Source organism: Canis aureus, chromosome 8 (genome assembly GCF_053574225.1).
Source record: "Canis aureus isolate CA01 chromosome 8, VMU_Caureus_v.1.0, whole genome shotgun sequence".
Taxonomy (NCBI): Eukaryota; Metazoa; Chordata; class Mammalia; order Carnivora; family Canidae; genus Canis; species Canis aureus.
Genome location: NC_135618.1, coordinates 43,568,919 through 43,591,085, shown reverse-complemented (window position 1 = coordinate 43,591,085; position 22,167 = coordinate 43,568,919). Strand labels below are relative to the sequence as shown.

Here is a 22,167-nt window from a genome sequence, read left to right as displayed (position 1 = left end):
GAAGAATGTGTATTCAGTTGAGTTTGGATGTAAAGTTCTGTAGATATCTGTGAAATCCATCTGGTCCAGTGTATCATTTAAAGATCTCGTTTCTTTGGAGATGTTGTGCTTAGAAGACCTATCGAGGGTAGAAAGAGCTAGATTGAAGTCACCAAGTATAAGTGTATTATTATCTAAGTATTTCTTTACTTTGGTTATTAATTGGTTTAAATATTTGGCAGCTCCCACATTCAGGGCATATATATTGAGGATTGTTAAGTCCTCTTGTTGGATAGATCCTTTAAGTATGAGATAGTGTCCCTCTTCATCTCTCACTACAGTCTTCGGGGTAAATTTTAGTTTATCTGATATAAGGATGGCTACCCCTGCTTTCTTTTGAGGACCATTCGAATGGTAAATGGTTCTCCAACCTTTTATTTTCAGGTTGTAGGTGTGCTTCTGTCTAAAATGAGTCTCTTGTAGACAGCAAATAGATGGGTCCTGCTTTTTTATCCAGTCTGATACCCTGCGCCTTTTGATGGGGTCATTAAGCCCGTTCACGTTCAGAGTTACTATTGACAGATATGAGTTTAGTGTCATCATGATATCTATTCAGTCCTTGTTTTTGTGGATTGTTGCACTGAACTTCTTCTTAAAGGGGAATTTGAAGAATCCCCCTTAAAATTTCTTGCAGAGCTGGTTTGGAGGTCACATATTCTTTCAGTTCTTGCCTGTCTTGGAAGCTCTTTATCTCTCCTTCCATTTTGAATGAGAGCCTTGCTGGATAAAGTATTCTTGGTTGCATGTTCTTCTCATTTAGGACCCTGAATATATCCTGCCAGCCCTTTCTGGCCTGCCAGGTCTCTGTGGAGAGGTCTGCTGTTACCCTAATACTCCTCCCCATAAAAGTCAGGGATTTCTTGTCTCTTGCTGCTTTAAGGATCTTCTCTTTGTCTTTGGAATTTGCAAGCTTCACTATTAAATGTCGAGGTGTTGAACGGTTTTTATTGATTTTAGGGGGGGATCTCTCTATTTCCTGGATCTGAATGCCTGTTTAGCTTCCCAGATTAGGAAAGTTTTCAGCTAGGATTTGTTCAAATACATATTCTGGCCCTCTGTCTCTTTCGGCGCCCTCGGGAACCCCAATTAAACATAGGTTTTTCTTCCTCAGGCCGTCGTTTATTTCCCTTAATCTGTCTTCATGGTCTTTTAATTGTCTGTCTCTTTTTTCCTCAGTTTCCCTCTTTGCGGTCAACTTGTCTTCTATGTCACTCACCAGTTCTTCCACCTCGTTAACCCTCATCGTTAGGACTTCTAGTTTGGATTGCATCTCATTCAATTGATTTTTAATTTCTGGCTGATTGGATCTAAATTCTGCAGTCATGAAGTCTCAAGTCCTTTATGCTTTTTTCTAGAGCCACCAGTAGCTGTATAATAGTGCTTCTAAATTGGCTTTCTGACATTGAATTGTAATCCAGATTTTGTAACTCTGTGGGAGAGAGGACTGTTTCTGATTCTTTCTTTTGAGGTGAGGTTTTCCTTCTAGTCATTTTGCTCAGTGCAGAGTGGCCAAAAACAAGTTGTATTGGGAAAAGGAGAAAAAGAGAGAGAGAGAAGGAAAGAAAAGAGAAAAAGAAAAAAGAAAAAAGGAAGAAAAAAGAAGAAAAAGAGAAAGAAAAAGAAAGAAAGGTGAAAAGAAAGGGTGGGGGGAAGCAATCAGAAATCAAAAAGAAGAAGAAAAAAAAAAAAAAAAACCTGGGGGAGTATCTTCTGATTCTGTATACTTTAAGTCCCTTGACTTCCCCTGGACCTTGTCCGTCTAGCTGGTCTTCTGGGGGAAGGGCCTGTTGTGCTGATTTTCAGGTGTTAGCACTTGGGGGAGCTGCTCTGCCCCTGCCTGGTGCAGGGCTCAGTGGGGGTTGTTTACCCCGTGAGGCCCCGGGAGCAACAGCCCTAGTGGCGGCCGCAGCTCTGGAAACCTGGATTCAGCCCCCGCAGTAACTCCAGAGCTCTCGTCTGCAGGGCCTGGAGGCTCCGGGGCGGGGCCGCTGCTCTGCTCAGCTCGGGGCAGGAGCGTCCTTGCGGTCCTGGGCCCTCCGGCCTCTGCCTGTCCGGGGGGGAGGCCGGATCCTGGGCTGTTTCCCCGCGCCCTGTGCTCCCGGTCTGCACTGTTGGAGTCGCGCTCCCGCCCCGCAGCCCCCTCCGCGGAGCCGCCGCCCGAGCCCCTCCGAGCTGCTCCGGGTCCCGCCGTGCGCGCTGCAGCCCTTAGGGAGCTCGGCGCACTCTCCCGGGGCGCAGGTGTCTGTTACTGTCCCAGGGAACCCGAGGGCATCCCCTCCCTCCTGGGTCCTGCTCCACCTCCCTGCGAGCCCCTTTCTGCCCGGGAAGGTCGGTGCAGCTCCTGCTTCTCCGGGACGGGGCTCTCCTGTCCTGGGGACACTCGCCCCGGCCTCAGCCCAGCTCCTCGCGGGGCCCCTCACCCTTGGAGGCCTTTTGTTTCTTTATTTCTTTTCCCTGTCTTCCTACCTTGGTAGAAGCGTGAACTCTTCTCACTGTAGCATTCCAGCTGTTCTCTCTTTAAATCTCAGGCCTAATTCGTAATTTTCAGGGTAATTTGAAGGTTATCTAGGTATTTTGGTGGGGACAGGTGATGTGGGGACCCTACTCTTCTGCCATCTTGCCCCTCCTCCCTCATTTCAATTTTTTAATTTTATTTTTGCAACCTTGTCTTGTGAGGTTTGCTGAAGTCTGCATGCTGGGGCGCTGCCGGTTTGCACTGCGCCCCTCGCACCCATCACCTGCCAGTGGCGCCACCGTCACCCTACTTCTTGGGTCTCCGCACCCGTTTGCCCCCCACAACCCTTGTTTCTCCTCCTCTTCGGGCGCCTGGGCACTTCTGCAGCTCCCGTGCCCTTGGCCACCAGCCGCTTGCACAGAGGGGAGAGTTCGGGCACAACCACAGGCATAGGCCGGGTTTCGTGAGGAGGGGCAGTGCCAGGGTGGGCGCAGTCTCCAAGGTGGCCCCGGGCCCTCCTGAGGTACCCCCCCCCCACCCAGGAGCTGGCCAGGTGGTGGTTCAGCCGGGTCTTTGAGGGCAGCGTGCACATAGTAAGGACATGGGGTTTGGTTCATAGCTGCAGCCCGTGTAGGGCAGCGGTGCCACCGGGTGGGTCGAGGGCTGGTTAGCTGTGGGGAGGGGGATCGGAGCCCCCAGAGCCGCACACCCCAGCGAGCGTCCGGGCCTGCTCAGCTGTCTGCTTCCTTGCAGGTGGGCCTGGCTGATGGCAGGAGCTGCCAGCTGGTTAGTGAGGATCAGGCAAGGAACGCATCGGGGGGCAGTAGTACTAGGGCCCCTGTCCTCTGTGGCCTCCTCTGTCACTGTCTAAGCCCTTTGCAAGAATTAGCGTATGTACTTATGGTCCACTAATGTGTTTATGATAATGACGCTAATACCTAAAAGTAAGTGCATGATGTAACTCTGGAAAACTGTGTGGAGGGTCTTCAAAGAGTTAGAAGTAGATCTGCCCTATGACCCAGCAATTGCACTGCTGGGGATTTACCCGAAAGTTACAGATGCAGTGAAACACGGGGACACCTGCACCCCAATGTTCACTGCAGCAATGTCCACAATAGCCAAACTGTGGAAGGAGCTGTGACGTCCTTCGACAGATGATGGTTAGAGGAGATGCAGTCTATATACATGATGGGATATTCTTCAGCCATTAGAAACGACAAATATCCACCATGTGCTTCGACATGGATGAAACTGGAGGGTATTATGCTGAGGGAAGTAAGTCAATCAGAGAAGGACAATCATTATATGGGTTCATTCATACGGGGAATATAAAAAATAGTGAAAGGGATTATAGGGGAAAGGAGAGAAAATGCGTGAAAATATCAGTGAGGGTGACAAAACATGAGAGACACCTAACTCTAGGAAATGAACAAGGGGTAGTGGAAGGGAAGGTGGGCAGGGGGGTTGGGGTGACTGGGTGACAGGCACTGAGGGGGGGCACTTGATGGGATGAGCACTGGGTGTTATGCTATATGTTGGCAAATTGAACTCCAATAAAAAAAATAAAAGAAAATAAACGCATAATATATTAAAAAGCATTTGTAAGCATGTGTGCATGCAGTGAGTTGACATGTATATACGGTCATGTAAATCTGTATGTATAATCACGTTAGGTGACTAGATAAGGCATGAATATATATATATAATTATGTGAGTTTATAAAATATAAATGGATGTGTAGTTGTACGGATAGCTAGAGATAGGATTTATTATTAAAATGGGAAAACACTATATGCCAGGCAAAGTGCTTTTCATGTTTCAAACTCAGCTCACTCTTCCAGGACCATCTCAAAGTGGGTACTGTTGTCACCGCATGTTCCAGAAGAGGTGACCGAATGCCTCGCATAGATAGGTCTGTAGAGACAGTGATGTGTGTGCGAGTGTGGAGGCGAGCTTTCGTAGAGTGCTGCCGGCCTCGACCTAGATGTTAGCTGGTCTCGCAGTTGGCTTCCTTCTTAATTCCTTTAGGAAATGGCACCGTATTAAAAGAATCCTTGGTGTTTTCATAACAAATCACCCGGAAAATGTTTCCCCCTTGAGATAACTGGTGAATTCCCTCGGGGGTCCCCGCAGCCTTGGAGCCCAAACCCCCCAGGTAGAGGCACACCGTTGAGGTCACCCACCCACTGGTTTCCAGGAGGGTGAGGAGGACACAGGGCGTAGGGCCAGCCTGCGTTCTCATCGGGTGCCTTCCCAAGTGCCTGGGGGCAGTGGCTGTGGTTCACCCAGGCCTACATCGTCAGGGCCGCAACAGCAGCGGGAGGCCCTGCTGTCACCCACGATGAAGGGCCTCTGCTTTGGGATGTGAGAGAAACTTGGCCCTTGGCCCAGTTTCAAGCATCGTGTTGAATCCTGAGCAACTGCGCAATGAGAATTCCATATCCTTCCAAAAAGCCTGCATGTAGAGAATTGACATACAAATCCCACAAGTATACAATATAGAGTTGTGCACACCTGTGCGTGTGCACATGTGCACACAAAAGCCCTGTCTTCTGGAGTTTTCCAACAAAAATGACTATTTTATATCCTCCCTCATGAGAATATTGTTTTCAGTCCTAGCTGTTGACTTTGTTGGTGAAAAGCTCATCACAGAGAAAGGTGGGGACTATGCATTGATATGTAGGTACGTGCTGTGGATATGTGTGCACTTGTACACGCACGCACAGGGACGGGCTCTCTTGACAGTAAAAGGGTCAGATCTGTGGGGACAATCCAACAAGAACACAATCAGGAGGTTGGCTGAAAGCTGACACCTCCCCACACAATAGCGGGTCTCACCTTCGGAGAGCACTGAGAGCACCTGGGGTCCCAGAATGTGCTTTTTCAACAAGCTCATCAGGTGTTTCTGCAGGGGCATGGGTACGCACAATCACGTGTGCATGCATGCATGTGTGCAAAGGCAGTGAAGTGCTCCCCGGAGCTCTGTTCACATAAGAATGGCTCCTTCCCAGGAAGTAGACACAGCCTTCAGATGCCATCATAAATAATCCAGGAGGCCGGGGTGTTGAGTGAGACATTGGGATGGAGATCGTGGTCGAAGCTCACTGAATCACATCTGTGATGTTTTATTTTTATTTATTATTATTTTTTAATTTTTGTTTTTTACCGTGGAGGAGGTCCTACTTTTTAATTCAAATACTGTTTTAACGAAAAAAAATATAGTTGGGATCAGGCTGTGACTACCTCCCAGGCATCATCCACACAAAACTAACGGCCTCTATGTACTCACAAAGCATGCGCATCCCACACGGGCTTCCTTTGGGCCTGTTTGCCTACGTTCTCCCACATGCAGGTGGAGGAAGGAGCAGGTGTCAAGCATCCACTGGGCAAGTCTTTTAACAAACCTTTTCACTTCTGCGATCGTTTACATTTTCTTCATATTTTATGTAAAATGTATATGCTTATCTTCATTTTGGAGAAGACCCTGGCTTCGGAGGTTCTAATGTATCCTACTGCTTTTGTTGTCTAGACTTCCATCCCTGTATTTGGACAGGGCAGGGGCTCTAAGCATTACAGGGGATAATTATCGCCCTGCTCACCATGTGCCAGCGTAAACTAGTTAATTAATTTTTACAATGAACATAGCCTTCCGTGTTTTGTAAAGAGGGAACCAGAAGCCCAGGCGTGATATCACCACCACCACTACCACCACCGTCGTCACTAATGGAGCAGAGTTTTTGGAAGAGAGCACAGGCTTTGGGATCAGACACAACTTTCTGTGGAGCCTGCTTCCAGTAGTCACTAGACATGACTTTGGGCAAATCATAGGACCTATTGAGCCTTCTTGTCTCCATTTACAATATACTATCTTTCAGGAGTTGACACTGGGCAATCAATGCTGATGTGGAGCTGCAGAGTCTGAAACATGAGGAATTTGCAGAAAAGAGATCACTGGATATACTTGAAATGGCGTAATTAATGCTACGAAGACAGCCCACATTGTGGGGAGAGGATTGGAGAACGAAAATCGGCTTTTGGCATGTAGGGTAAGATTTCTCATTTTTTAAAGTTGAAAGCTAAAAGCCTTCCACAGGCCAGGAGGGAATACCTCTGCCCCTCCTGTTAGGAGGCCCCTTCTGGAAGGCCGAACTTGCCGCTTGCTTGGTGTGGGACTTTACATCACCGGAGCTTACAGTCCTGCCAAGTAGACTATCGTATTCATTCTACACAACAGTTTCAAGAGGTGAGTGTTATCATGATCCCAAATTGTGGAAGAGGACACTGGGGCACAGAGCTTTGGTTTAAATTGCCCTGGAATGTAGTGAGCAAGTCATCAGATGGGGCTTCAAACCTGGAACTGCTTCTAGGCCTCACGTTTTGTTAGTCTTTATATGTGTTACCAACCTGATGGGGTTTGGTAAGATCATTAAATGAGATAGGATTAAGATATTATTAAGATACCCAATGGGGTCAATGATTCAAGCTTATGGCAACATTAAAGAATTCAATGGAATCAGGCACACGAGAGCCTGGGCAGGATCCTCGGCGCAGGTGCGCACGCTGGAAATGGACACTCCAGCCCTTGAGCTCACGTTTACCTTCTTCACCCAAGCCCCCCGGCCCCAACCCCAAAACTGTGTGAAGGACTTGCACACGTGTTTTGTCTGAAATGCAGTTTTTGCTGTTTTTGTTTTCAACCAAAGACTGACATTTGTGTACTGGGGGAATAGGTTGCCTGAGTTCTGTTTCCTTCCTAAACAAGGCTGGGCACTTTCCTGGACTTCTTTGGGAAGATGAATATGGAGCTGCACCCAGTGCTCCTGCAGGAGGCAGGTGGGTCTGCGGGAGGTGGGGGCACGAGCAGCCTCCCCAGCTCACCCGGACCAGGGCCCCTCGCCCCTGCTCCCCACCCACTGCGGGACCCAGGGTGGCCATGCGTGTGCACGCGGACTCTCCGTCCCGGGGAACGCACGGAAGCAAAAGGACTCAGGACACCGACTCGCACGTACCTTTTCAGACTAAGCTTTTATTTTTTTGATATTACAAACCAGTTTTTCTTTATTCACAAACCACTGTAAGTGATATAAACACTAATTTCTAAAGACAGATATACACATTTTCTGGGTTTGCAGATTGCGTGATGTGTGTGTTAAGAAGTCACTATATGCCACACATGATATTAATCTTTTTTTTCCATAATTCATAATAGCAATAGTTATTTAGATAAATGAAAACATTCCAAATAAATACTGTTTAAAAAAATCCAAAATGTTTGTTTACATCTCTGACATACATTTTAAAATGACTTATTGGCATCTTGGCGGAGTGCCCAGACAAAAGGTTTTGCAACATCATGTGGCACTCACTTGCTCTAAATGATTTTATTAAAACTACATACAGTCATGGGGGAAAGTACAGCTCATTGATGAAAATCAAAACTGCAAATTAATTTTACTTTAACCAACACAGTAAGAATTCTATGTTTGTGATTCCAAATACAATGCAAATTCTGGATTTTTGACATCGGAGGCAATGGGGAGACAGCATTGGATTCTCCCCAAGGCTCCTGTCCCTTCTACCTTTCTTCCCCCGGGGGCAGGATGCCGAGCATTGTGATCAAGTGTTTTGTTTTTTGTTTTGTTTCGTTTTGTTTTGTTTTTTACAAACATCAACCGGGCACCCAGTGTCCTAGCACTGTTCTCCAGGTGGGGGAATGAGAATGTCTCCGTGATGCTATAAAACACCCCCTGGCCCCTCCCTCGCCCACCCCAGTCAACCTGCCAAAAAGAACATTTGACATGCTTCTGGCTGCTAAGCATTTCCCCCTCCCCCTTCTCTCCTCCTCTCCAGATAACGAGAATCTGTCTTAGATATCGAAGCTACAGAAACTTTGTTTTCAAATCTTGTGAAACTTTATTGATGGTTTAATATCCAACCGATCTTACTGCATGCACATAGGATGACAAGAGAAAGCTGGATCACAAACACTTTTTTTTTTTTTTAAGTTTTGTTTGGTTTTGTTTTTTTAAAGCAGAGTTGTTACAGCGGATTGGCGGGTTCACAGCGGTGAGCTGAGAATTTACTGGAGTGCGGGCGGTAGGGCTCCGCACTGCACAAACACACGGAAGATTGACCTATGGCAGAACTACGGGAGGCGGCTGGCCGCTGTTTTGTTTTTTATTTCAATACAAAAACAGGAAGACCCGTGACAGATACCCCAACTTAGGTTAACTTGTAAACAGGACAACATGGAAAGAGTTCAAACAGAAGAAGTACAAACTGCAATTTTTCGGCTGTGTCGCTCTGGCCCTGCTGCCGAAGTGGGGGACGTAGTTCTTCGGGGATGAAGAGGGTGGAACCTACTGTTTTTTTGTTTTGTTTTGTTTTTCTGCTTCCTTCTGACAAGTGTCCTGGGCCTCGGAGACAGAACTAAAGATACTGGTTTGAGAGAATCCTTGGGGACGAGGAAGAGGAGGAGGGCAGGCTCTCACAGGCGGAAAAATTGCAGATTGCTCACACAACACAGTCATGTTTCAAAAATTACCAAGCTGATGAAAATACCATGATTATCTCTACTCAATGATTGCAATACTTGTAAAATGCTTCTATAAATCCGAATATGATTATCATGTAATTCCATAAAAATTATACATCTGTCTCTAACAGTTGTTCTACTAGGCTAAAACTAAAGCTTCATAGACTGTTTCTAGAACTTAACAACTCCACTGCACAGATGTAAATTTTATACATTTTTTTTTAACTGGTACAAAGAATTTAAGTTTTTATTACTTTCTTTTTTTGGAAAAAAAGAAAAAAATAGAAACAGTGCTTTTTATCACCTTTTTATTAATGTTATTTTTTTCCCTCCCATAATATAAAAGTCAGCAATGATATCAATAATTTATTATACTGGAAGAAATATAAAAAGAATGCTTGTTGATGGCCTAACTAGCAGTTTTTGCCTAAATAACTAGCGGCTGGTTAAGAAGCTGAATACTGCCAGGTGGAATGGTTTTAAAGGGTGGGTTTGCACAGCTTCATTCAACTTGGATGCACAAAGTGCTTCGAGAAGCACCCCCTTAACAACATAACCTTTGGCTTGAACTCAATGAGTAACTTAGAACCGCTGATATATGATTGTTGGTGCAGTGGGTCGTTTGGATTCATCAGTTACTAGTTTATGTTTCCTTTTAGCCCAAATCCCGGTCCCCATCCCCTAAGACCCTCCCACCCCTTCCCCGCTCGTAAAATAAAATAATGCAGATGCAGAAAAAAATGACTATTGTAGTCACTTACACTCTTCCCAGACAGCTGATAACCCCAGTAGCTTAAGATTCAGCATATATAATTCATTTACATGATATAGCACTCTGGATATGGCCCTAAACCAGTTTTTATTCATAGCTAGCGTCTCTCTATTTCAACCACAAAAACTCCTACAGCCAGCAACCAAACTACGGAACCTTCAGAAATTAAAGACCCACAATATTAAAATACACAGAACAAAATATCTGAGGTATAAGATAAAAAATGTAATTTTTTTCCTCTTTTTTAATTTTTAGAGCTGCTAAAATGATGTACTACTGCATGTATTGCAATACCCAGGCCTCGGAAAGCTTCCTCTCTCCCCACATTGGAAGGTTTTAATGGTTTTGTCATTTAGTATGGAGCAAAACGGTTGTATCCCCCTCGGTATATACTAGCCTGCAATGAAGAAAGAACGAGACCCACATCATCAGCATGGCTCCTAGTCTTGGCATCAGTCAAGGGTGCAAAAGCATTCTGAAACAAAGCAATTTGAGGGGTGTGTTTTTTACATTTTCCTTTTGCAACACGTGGATCATCAAAAAAGACTAATGTGAAAAATAGACACTCAAAAGCAACCGAAATGGAGGCACCCCCTACCCATCCCAGGTCATTCTCGGAGAACTAACGACAGGGCCAATCCTGACCTCCCCCAACAGCTCTTTCTAGAGAAAGTCCCTGTGAGCCCAAATTCCGCCGGCCAGTCCTGCTAGAAAGAAGGACTCTGACACAGGCCGGGCAATGGAAGGGTTGGCCCTGTCTTGTTTTGTTTGCTTGTTGGATTCATTAATGCGACATTCCAATGGGAAAAGCTCAGTCTACACTCAAGAGGCCGAACATAGACGGCTGATTGGATGCAGCGATTCAACTCTCCTTTCCAACACATTCCTCAAGTGGGCTAGGTGTTGAGGCAGAGTTGCTGAATGCAAAATCAGGATGAAAATTTAAATCAACTGCTCACTTGACTTGCCTCAACACCCTGGCTGGAATTTGCTCTTGAGAGGGGAGTTTACAGATGGATTGCTTGATGTAATTGAGCTTGTGCAAAATAATATGTTTCCAAATCATGGCTGAATTTCTATGACCAAGCTCCAGTGACTTGTCTGGCCATGGCTTTAGATGGTTATGAGGTGGCACTTAACTATTTCTTTGTTCTAAAAGTATTGGCGATTCAAATGAATGCCTATGGGAATTTATTTTTAGGATAAGGACTGATATTCTTGATCCCAAGCAGAAAACTGCATGCCAAAAGCTTTGTAATGATTGCATACGCTCTCACGTGATGGGCACGTCTTACTGTACTCAAGAGTTTTAGTGCATAGAAGGTTGAACAAGGTACAGGCAAATTCACCCCACCCTCACCTCCCATTTTTGCCCTCCCCCCCACCCTTCCCAAAACAAAAACCCAGACACCCCCCCAAAAAACAAAAGACAACTCCTGAACCCAGCTGATTCCTTCTAATTCCTTAAGTACTAGGCACACACACAAAGTGTGCCCCTCTCTCTATTTTCTTTCCTGGGCGACTATGACTTTAAACATGAATTGTAATAGGGGAGGAGAGGCAGTCAGATTCTCAGCTGCCTGACAGCAGAGGCCTGGAAGTGTGCAGCTTAGCTCCTCTGAAGTCTGTGCTGGGGCTGGAACCTTGGGGCTATGTGAATGAGCAGCAAGGGAGGGAAAAAAAAAAGAAAAAAAAAAGTTCTGCATTGACACTGCATTCTGTTAGTGATGGATTTAATTATCAAAATGACTAATTATTCCATTAAGGTAAGTGCTCTGCTAGGTGAGACTTGCAAAATTAGAAATATAATAACTTACATGCACTACATTGCCAAGAAATTAAGACATTTATCAAGTTTACTGGGAGGATTAATGTGGCATTTTAGCTGCTGTTAGCACAAGAGACAAATTCAATTAAGGGAAAGTGAGAGGACGTCAACCGTCAACCCATACTAAGGTCCCAGCTGGGGGAAGGGAAGGGAAGCAGGAAAAAGTGAGGAAGAGGAGGGATTGGTACTCACCATGGCACCAACGCTGTAGGTGGGGGCTGGAGCAAGTGTGTGGTGGTAGGGGTCGGCAGCATAAACTCGTCCGTAACTGAAAGGAAAACACGGGTGAAGATTAATCCATAATATGCAATTACAAAGTCATAATAACAACCATAAAATACAAAAATACCAAGACAGTGTGGAGGGGCCCTATTCATCTTCAGAGATTAGGAACACGTTCCCATCTGCCACACGAGAGAGATCCAACTGCGGCCAACACATTCTTTTGCTCATTTAACATTTGCTGGTGAGATAATACACATTGAGGTAGACAGAAGAAACACCTGGAAAGAGTGGTTTCAAGAAGCCCAGGACTCACGAAGGACATGTTATTCTCAAGAGAGACTCTCTTTTCTCCTAATTTAGCTGTTACCAATCAAGTGAGACAAGGTGGATCACAAAGGGTGGTGTGGTTCAGTCTGTGCAGTTAGGGTCCAACATCTCGGAAGAGGAAATAACAGATGTGCTTGAACAGGAGGCTCCTGGAAGGGTTTGTACAGCCTTCCCCCTGCACCCTCTCACCCAAGAATTAGTCTGATTTGATTCTGATCCTATCACCCCAGAACTTCTAACCATCAGTGGTCAAGTTCTGAGAAGGGACACTTTTCAAATAATATTTCTTGATGCTGAGATCTCATCTTTGAGTTTCTCTATGCTTCTCTCCCCTCCTCTTCCTTCGACCGCGCTGCCTCCCAGTACAGGCTTTGGAACAGAAATGAAGAAGAGATGGATGCCTACTGAGTGTCTGGAAGTGACCACAGCAACACATCAGAAATTACAGGGCAGAGAGTTTATTTTGCTCAATATCACAGAGCCAAACAGAGAGCTGATCCTTGAATCTCTCAGGGTGACCCGTGTGCCCCTTCCATGCCATCTAACACCCTTCCTCAAATGACCTGCCAGATAACTTTGTGGAGACAGTATGGACATTGGTTCTTTGGTAATAATCAAAGCTGAGGTGCAGGTTGAACCGGGTTAGGTTCCCCAGAAGAGTCTGAGATGGAGATTGTTACACACATGCTTTGTTGGAAGGAGCACTTTCAAAAAGAGGACAGAGAGGCAAGTAGGTTGGAGAATGAGAGAAAAAGAGAAGCAGGGATAGGCTCTGAGCTGGAGTCTCGCTACGTGGAGTCTACGTAACCTTGTGAGCTGCACCCCAAAGTTAATCCCGCCTGGAGAAGAGTACATTGGGTTTTTAATACTCACGTAAGTTCAGCATCAGCTGTGGGCTTCCCTAAGGAGGGAGGACAATTTCTGAGTTAAAATGACCCTCTTTGGCAGTGGGTAGTTCTCTGAAGGAGGGAGCAGCTAGGCGCCATTAGCAACCAACACTCACAGCAGCTGGGGGATGCGTGTACCGGCCACTGCATGCGATATATGTCCATTATCAATGGCTTGTGACTCTTGGACTTTGCTTTAGGGAACGAAGGAACTAGGCAGGAAGAAATGGTTTGTCTGTACTAGCTCACCTCCCATCTCTTAAGGTCTCACTCGCGTGTATTTGTATTCCTTCCCTTTCCCGGCTTTCCCCCACCTTCTTCCAATCTTCTTTTTCAGAATGTACTGGATGGGTCTCACTTGGTTGCTCATACTGTGGAGTCTGGGACAGTGGGAAGAAGCTTGGGTGCAAGTTCTTTAAATCTTAGGGTCTGAGTTAGACCCCAAATAGAAATTTTTGATGATGCCAAGCTGTCACTGGACGTGCCCTACTCCTAAACTCTCCTTGTGTGTTTCAAAGGGCACTGAGCTCAGATAACTGAGATGAGGCTTTCCGCTTCAACACACAGTTCTCCTGATCCTCCACAGCCGGGACAGGAGTGGATGTTTCTTTTCTGAGGTGACCCTCTCAGGGTCACCTGTGAACAGTCAACCTTGACTTTTCATTCTTTGGAGCATCCTTGATTGATTTGTCTCAATCAGACAGCCCTCAGTCAACAATGCTCCCTCTCGCTGGAAGAAGAATGGATGTAAGTCCAAGACAGAGACGTATGTTTGGATGTATGTCCAAACAAGATGAAGGATGACGTTTTTGAAGAATTCTTATATTCACAGATGTCACCCAAGTTGGGCCACTGCCCACATAACTAGAAGTAGATGTGAATTAGGGGTAAAAGGACATGATATATGACTTTGGTGCTGACTTTCATTTTGTGAGAAAATAGTCTGTCATTGGTCTAGAGAAAAAAGAAACCACTAATAGAATTATTTTAATGCACTTTCACCCACCAAAGCTGGTCTTATGAACAGGACATAAAATGCAAAGACAAACTGAAAATCCTTGGGAATTTAGTAAATGATGCCAGAGCATCGCTTTTTTAGCCTCGCTAAATCCTTGGGAATTTAGTAAATGAGGCCATACCATCGCTTTGATGGTATTCCTTTAAAACGGGTATGAAAATGCCCATTTAGAGATTTTTTATTTTTTATTTTTTTTTTACTTGAGGAATGGTATTACCGTGGCAAGTTTCCTCTCTTGAGGCGATAACATATTGGTAGTCTGAATGTGTTCGAGGAGAATGTAGCTCCTGCCTCTTCCCTCCACGTACTTTAATGGTAAATTCTTATTTGCCTATAACACTGGGCAGAGCTTCAACGTTCGTGGAAAACCCAAGGTAACAATTTGGCCGTATTCTTTTCCAAGGCAGAAGAAAAATACAGCAGCACTGAACTATTCCTCGTAAATGAGCAGGCTCCTTTTCTCCTCAGGGTGACCTCTACCTTCAGAATCCGATGGTTTTATTATGATTAATAAATTTCATTTCCACAGAGGAAAAGGGACCATGTCAGCTCAAACTGAAAGCAAGGAGGCTGCTTTTCAAATGCTAATTTCTAAACACGCCCTTGTGTGACACTACAATTTAGACACAAGGTTATTAGGGAAGATGTGGACTGGAGCGCTACTCTTGCGGCAGAAATGCCGGGCACGTCAGTGACCTAATGTCCTCAGAGCTGGCTAAGCACAGCCCAGAGGAAAAATGGCGATTCCTAGGGACCCCGATAGGGGTGATGGGAAAATGTCTTACGCCTGCCATTTTATGAGCGACTTATACATATCGTCACCTTCCATGCCACCCATCCCTGGCCGCGGTGGACAATGATGCAATCAGGTCATGATGGTCTCCATGTCCCCACATCTCATCCATCAGAAATTACAGATGAAATCTTCCATGTGTCTACTTTACTCCATTCCACACTATTACCACCCTAACCTAAGGCGCCAGGGTTTCATCAGAACGAAATCTACAACAGTCTTGTCTTTTTGTTCTACTCCTGCCTCTTCAAACCATCAGCCATTTATATCTGTAGCTAATAAGTCTACCATCTATCATATCCTATCTATCCATCCATCATCTACCTAGTTAAATATAAACCTAATCATATCACTTCCCTGCTTAAAACCCTTCAGTGGTTTCCCATTGATCCCAGAATAAAACCCAAACTTGAATGAGTTGCCCTTGACCCTCTTTCCATCCGATCATGTTCCCTTCTGCCCTTTGCTCCCTATATTCCAGGCACACCGTCCTCATCACTACTCCGTGAACACATGCAAATTCATTCTCTCCTTACAGCCTTGGTACTTGCCTGTCCTTCATGTAACGTAGCAAGTCTCTAACCATTTTGTTTGCTTACATCCCCACCTGATTATTGACCCCTCCCACCCCTGCCCAGAAGGTCAGCCCCATGGAGGCTGGGCTAAGTCTATTTTGTTCACCTTTTTACCTCCGGCATCCACCAAAGTAGTTGGCCACAGTACAAGTGAACAGAAAGCCAAGCCAATGCTGCTGCATGAGTGAAGGCAGGGAGAGGGAGGAGCAAACAGGAAAGAAGTGAGTCCCAGAAGACACTGGCACCCATCCTTAGGATCCTGTCAGCAGCAAAGATTCTTCTAGATAGGCTTTCTGAAGATTCTCGGTCAGCTGCTTCCAGAGACATTCAAAACCCTTCAAGATACTCAAAAGAAAAGTTTCTGGGGACTCTGGAAGTACAGAGCGTAATTTCATATCACCCCTAAGAGTTCACAGAAGACTGGCCAAGATGCTGGAAAGCTCTTCAAAACCATTTAGGGAAAAGCCAACCAATGAAATAGAAGATAACAGCTCTGCTGATGACCTCACCATGGCTTACAGCCAGGTCATCATGAGCCCATGTTTTTTTTTTTTTTTACCTTAGCAGCAAGTAAAAACCAGGAGGCCACCCATGATGCTGGGTAGAGCACAAGGCATGGGACAAGAAGATCCAAGTTCAAGTTTGCCTTTGCAATGTCCTTTCTCAAAAACTAGGTAAGTCTCTCTCTCTCTGAGCCTCATTTTCCTGTCCATTAAGTGGTATTGTTGAGTCTCAGCCCCATCTAATTCATAGATAAAGTGCATGGAAAGAAACCAGGGTACATTTTGAAGCAGTCTACAGATATGAGAGATCGTGATGTGGGGAATCTTATGCAGAGTTGCCAAGCCAGGCTCTCACTGCTGCCCACACCTCTGGTCTGTAGAGGCAAGATTCTCTTCTAACATGATTGCGTGTAGCTCTAGCAGTCAACCTACAGATATTTGGAGTTAAGCACTATCTAATTTATGAGTTACAGATGTGGTTAGAAGTGCTGCATTTGACCCTAAGATTATGTTGGAGTAAAATGAATAACTATGCTGCCTGTTGAGTGGGAAATGAGAACCTGTGTTTGTGAAAGTGCTTTGTCAACTCTACTGAGAAATGCAAATATTACTTATTATTAACATCTGAATCCAGTTGAAACAAGCTGGATGCTAATGAAATACAATAGAGCTGTGCTGGTACCCACACCAGGATTCCAGCAGTGAAGTGATTTTCTTATAGGGACACAGTAAGAACACTAATTAATTTCACTGTCTGTATTTTATTCTATATCTCAATTAAGAGCCTTTATGCCCTCATGGATCTTTATTCTTCCTGTATCATCACTTCCCCATGCCTCCTGTCCCAGAGCTAGCTGGGGAAACCCTGGGTTGCAGAAAGTTAAGTGAACATCTCCCACCCTACAGATGAAGTTCCCAGTGGCATGTAGCTCTCCTGGACAGCCCAACCATGGCAAGGAGGTCTGGAGGATTGTGCCCCCACCACACTCAGAAGTGTTGCAGAGCATGCTTTCAAAAGAGTATGCATTCTGATCACTGGGGTCTCTGCACTGTTGTCAGGGGCTATAGGTGCCCTTCTAATTATATCGAAGATATAGTCTGAAAGACATTTGGGAAAATGAATCCATGCCAGTCACACACATACAGGACCATATACAAAGGGGGTACCATACCATAACCCTGCAGTTCTAACAGCCTGCTATTTGGAGAGCAATGATTTAGCTAAGGCAAGTTTCCTTCACGTCCCTATGGAAGGGCCACTGGGCTCTGGATCCCAGTATGGCTCACACTGCTCTGGGTGTCAGAGGTATCCAATGAGAAGAAAGACAGAAGCTAACCTGCACAGGAAGAGGGGATCCTCATCCCACCTCGTCACTCTGGTTTCTTGAGCTTTCCCAAATGAAAACCAAAGGACTTTTAAAAGAAAACCCCCTGGTTTTCATTGCTGCGGGTATAATCCACTGATAAGTTGTTGCTCTCCACCCCCCCACCCCCATCCAGAGAGAAAGCACCTGGAACACCGTTCCAGATCAGGCGTTCTTTGCATTTGGGAAAATGCTCTGCTCTTGGCAATTCTCAGTGGCTGGGAAGGAGCTACGTGAATATGGGTCAGGAAGAGGAAGCAAAAGACCACATGGAGGAAAGTGGGCTTTGGAATCCCTCAGCTCTGTTCCAGCTATTGTATTAGTTCCTACCCTGATCCACTGCAAATCAATCCATTTTCAAAAATAGAGTGTTACCGGCATTTCTATTTTCCAGCTGGCCCATCTCATACTCATCATTACATAAAAATGCAGCAGAGCATAGTAAGATCCCAGGTCCTTACTGGTGGAAGGTGGAAGACTTCTGACAAATCCTTTGGTGATTTTGGACTGCAGGATCTGACAGGTCCCCTTGGCTTGTGGGTTTCTGTTAGCTCAGGGTGGAGACAAAATCCCTTATTTCAAAAGATGAAGAAATGCAGCTCACAATATGGGAGGCCACAGAAGGCCTTTCCAATTCCTGGTTTGGGGTAGCTTGAGATACCTTGCAGATAATGGCTCTCACTTTCATGCAAATAAACATCTACCAGACAACCAAGAAGGCTGAGGGCAAACCCTCCTTTCTCAAATATTAGATCACAATTTTCAGGCTGTGTAATCTGGGTTAGCATAATGTGCATTGGTTTGAGAAGATCTTAGGATAGAAATGGTAATGATGGCCAAGATCTGGGGCACATCTTCCAGGGTCTTACACAGCAAGGACAATGAATTAATCTCTTCACTGCAAAGAGACCTGCAACGACTGATACTAATCAACCTGTTTCATCTCCACAGGAAGAAGTAAGAGGATTCACAGGACCTTAAGCCATTCATCCTGGATTGTCACAATAGGGGAAAAATCTTCTTTAAAGTATTAGATGGAAACCACTTGAATGTATTGAGGAAGAATTTAAAGAGAGATGGGTTAAAAGGGGATGTTCCCATTCACTTTCCTATGGAGAGTCCACCGAGGTCTGAGGTCTTATATGAACATATTCACTCCTCTTTGACTACTATAGCCTCTCCTAGCTTTAATCTAGACCATGACTTATACATTTGTAGACCATGGGAGGGGGTGGGGTGACCAAGCTTTTTCTAAAAATCTTCTCAAGATACATGGGAGAGAAACTTATCCAGTCCCGTAACTCAAAACATCTATAAAGCCACCTCAAATGTAGCAAAACTTCCACAAAAAAAAAAAAAAAAAAAAAAAAACCAAAAACCCAAGTACAAATAGAAGAAATTCTCCAAATGAACAACATGAAGTCATCTCAACTTGACTCTGACATTTCTGAATTCTATTGTTGCTCACTTCCTTTGCCTGGATTTGAAATGATCACCTTTACCAATCACTTAATACATTTTTCAGCCTCACATTTTCTTTGCTCAGAACCAATGGGGAAAGCATCTTCTGGACTCTTTATATTCTAAATGGGGAGTCACAGAGTTTGCTCATCCAAATGGTCACACCTCTGAACTGTAACTTGTTTACATGTAAACCTGTAACATCTATGAAAAACAGACCATACCACCCATGGCAAATCAGATGGCATTATACTTTCTGTACCCTCTGTGCAATTCCAAACCTCTTCCAATTCTGAATCCCAATAGAACAGGTCTGAGATAAGAATCTTGATTCTAGATTCATCAGAGCAGAGTAATAGCCACTGCCTGGGAGCTGAGAAGACACAGTAAGTCCTGCTTTTGGCCATAGTTCCTTCACTCTGGAATGCCTGCTCCAATAAAAGGCCCATAGCCATACTCGCTTAAATGCCAAGCTCAAGGCTGTCCTCCTCTTAGAAAGCCTGTTTCTAGAAAGTGTCCTGATGACCACTCTACCAAAACCACTAAGAGATTCCCATCATGCTTTGAAATCAACATGGCCCCCCAGCTAGGGTTCAACCTACTGGGAGAACCCCGAAGAGTAATCTTAGAAAGTTTATCTCCTCTCTGAGCCACTTCCTCCATCTGTGAATGGAGGTAATGGTACATACTGACTGTATAAGGTCGTAGTGAGGTTGACATGAAGGTTACTGGTTACCAGTTAGCAGCCAAATGACTGTCAATCATTGATGCTATCAAGGTGGCATTGCCTTCTATCCCAGGTGGGGTCATGACACTAAAGCCCGTGAAGTATTTGTGTCAGAACTACCCCTGAAGTAAACATCTGGAGCCTCCTGTAAGCAGATCAAAGATTCTGAGAGGTTAACTAGCAGGGTGAGAGGAATGAGTCCGCGCGAGCACACACACACACTAACTCTACTCTCACTTGGAGGCAAAATTAAAACACAAAGTCAGGATATACTGCCAATATCCAGATTATCTGCCATGATGTTTTAATCAAACCCTTTGAATATTCATTTGAGCAAAATAAATGAAAATCTGGCTCTGGAATGGTACTGTCCAATAAAAATATAATGAGCCTAAGATGAGCCATTTTAAGTTTTATGGTAGCCACATTAAAAAAGTAAAAAGAGGGATGCCTGGGTGGTTCAGCGGTTGAGTGCCTGCCTTTGGCCCAGGGCGTGATCCTAGAGTCCCGGGATCGAGTCCCATATTGGGCTCCTTGCATGGAGCCTACTTCTCTGTGTCTCTGCCTCTTTCTCTCTCTCTGTCTCTCATGAATAAATAAATAAAATCTTTAAAAAAAAAAAAAAGTAAAAAGAAACAGGAGCAGTTCAGCCTTATATATTTATTTAATCTAACATATTGAAATATTATCATTTCAGTGTGTAATCAACTTAAAGATTAATGGAATATTTTACATAATTTTTGTACTAAGGTTTCAAAATATAGTATATATTTTATACTTACAGTTCTTCTCAATTTGGACCAGCCACATTTCACGGGCCCTATAGCCAAATGTGGTTATTGGCCACCATACTGCAGAGCACAATTCTAGAAAAACCTACTCTATGTTCTCATTACCACTGAAAGGAGAAAGGTTCCTGATTGATTAGCAATGTGGTTCCTAAAAAATTAGGAATTACCCAGGAGATTCTATTAGAATTATCTGAGGGAACTTGTAAGAATGCAGATTTTCAGGCTCACTCTCCAAACCTATAAATCAGAATCTCTGGGGCAAGGGCATGGGAAGAGGAAATGGATTCTGCATTTGTAATAAGTTCTGGAGGTAATTTTCATGCGCTCTAACATTTGATAACTGCTGTTCTATTTTTTTATTCAAATTCTGCACTGATACAGCACTCCCTCACCCAGGCTAATTCAGAGCTATCTGGATATCTTTAATTTTTATAAGTAAAGTGATAGAGACATTTTATTTTTATAGGGTATTGCTACTGCCAGTAACTAGCTTTGAACAATGCCTAGTGCACAGCAAGCTCTCAATAAATGTTATAATTATTTTTACTAAGTTCCTTTGTTTATATGTTCCCTGAACACCCTGCACTCTCCTATTATAATACACATCACACTTTATTGGAAACAGACCAATTAACTACAAATCAATTTGCTGCATGACGACTTTGCTGAATAATCAAATAACCAAAATGTAAGGAAGACAATTAGGTAAAGTTTGCTGAAGGATCAATTAGGGGAATGGCCAATTTGGAAACTTCTCAATATTATCAGAGGCTGCATGGACGTGGAGGTGTGTGTTGATGTGCCTGTGTGTGCACATACATGCAGTTTGGGTGGGGATAGAAGGATGGAAGGGGATGATGACACCCTGTGTGGCCATGAACTTGCTTCTGATAATTACTTCATAAAGTATATAGCAGTCTCTTTACAGGGGTTGGCTTTAATGGCTTTGGCCATTCATTCAGCCAAGGCTTTTTTGCAGACCCCCTCTCTTACCTAGTGTCCAGTACTCAAGAACTGGGAGTGTGTTCCCAGGTTGGTTTCCCATGTCTCCAATATGGTACTGGTCCAGTGGAGGAGGCAAGACTTGCTGCTTGACAGAGACCTAGCTTCCACTTGCACCCCATAAACACACAAGCATGCATACACACTCCCTTGGGCAGGGGGCATCTGGATTCAGCAGCCAAAACAATTGGTTCAAAGTTTCTTGTAGTTTTCAGGGAATGGATTATCCTGTTGGTTGATTTTCAGCCATTGATTTTCAACAAAAGATAGACTTCTGGAGAACTGACCTGGAACACACATAGCTTGTTCAGCCCTCTCTCCTGGGATATGCAGAATGTTGCCTGGTAAGTCAGCTGCTCCCTTCATCACTCTGTCCCTGCACCTAGACCAGTCCCCAGCACATTAGAGTGTTCAACACACACCTGCTGCATGAAGGGGATGGGCCAAGTCAAATAAACACCCAGTAGAACAGCCATTTGGAGAACTGTCAAGTTCCCTAGGGCCTCTCCGCATTTTAACAACTCAAAAATACTAGTTTTTTTAAGGAGCAAGATAGCACAGTTAAAGAAAGCAGGAGAACTCCATTTGGAGGCAAAGGTCAATGTTCCAAGGTCAAAGTACAAGGAGCACATGGGAGCAGCATGGTCTAGTGGAAAGAACTTTGTCATCAGATGGACACCACTGGGATTTGAGGCAAGTTACCAATGTTTTCTGGGCTGGAGCATTATTTTTTTTCCTTTTTGTAACTTCCAAGATGAGGATGAGGGTAACATCTGCCTCACTGAGCTGATGTAATGGGTCATATGTGCATGTATACACAAGCACACACACACACACGAGGGTATCTATGTATACATGTAATTTA

General features: G+C 44.6%; 1 protein-coding gene across 34 annotated transcripts in view; it reads right to left on the bottom strand.

Annotated features, from left to right (window-relative positions):
• Positions 1–7,500: 7,500 nt before the first annotated feature.
• The window catches only part of RBFOX1 (RNA binding fox-1 homolog 1), a 2,042,337-nt gene continuing 2,027,670 nt past the window's right edge, over positions 7,501–22,167 (bottom strand). For 19 of the 34 annotated variants that reach the window (XM_077906543.1, XM_077906545.1, XM_077906539.1 and 16 more), the window contains 2 exons: positions 11,822–11,897; positions 11,196–11,451 (listed from right to left, as the gene is read on the bottom strand). In XM_077906543.1, the coding sequence (XP_077762669.1) occupies positions 11,304–11,451; positions 11,822–11,897 (224 nt within the window). In that variant the 3' untranslated portion in view covers positions 11,196–11,303. Of the gene's footprint in view, positions 10,277–11,195; positions 11,452–11,821; positions 11,898–22,167 lie in introns of those variants that run through there. The other 15 variants (XM_077906549.1, XM_077906550.1, XM_077906541.1 and 12 more) reach the window with 3 other exon arrangements.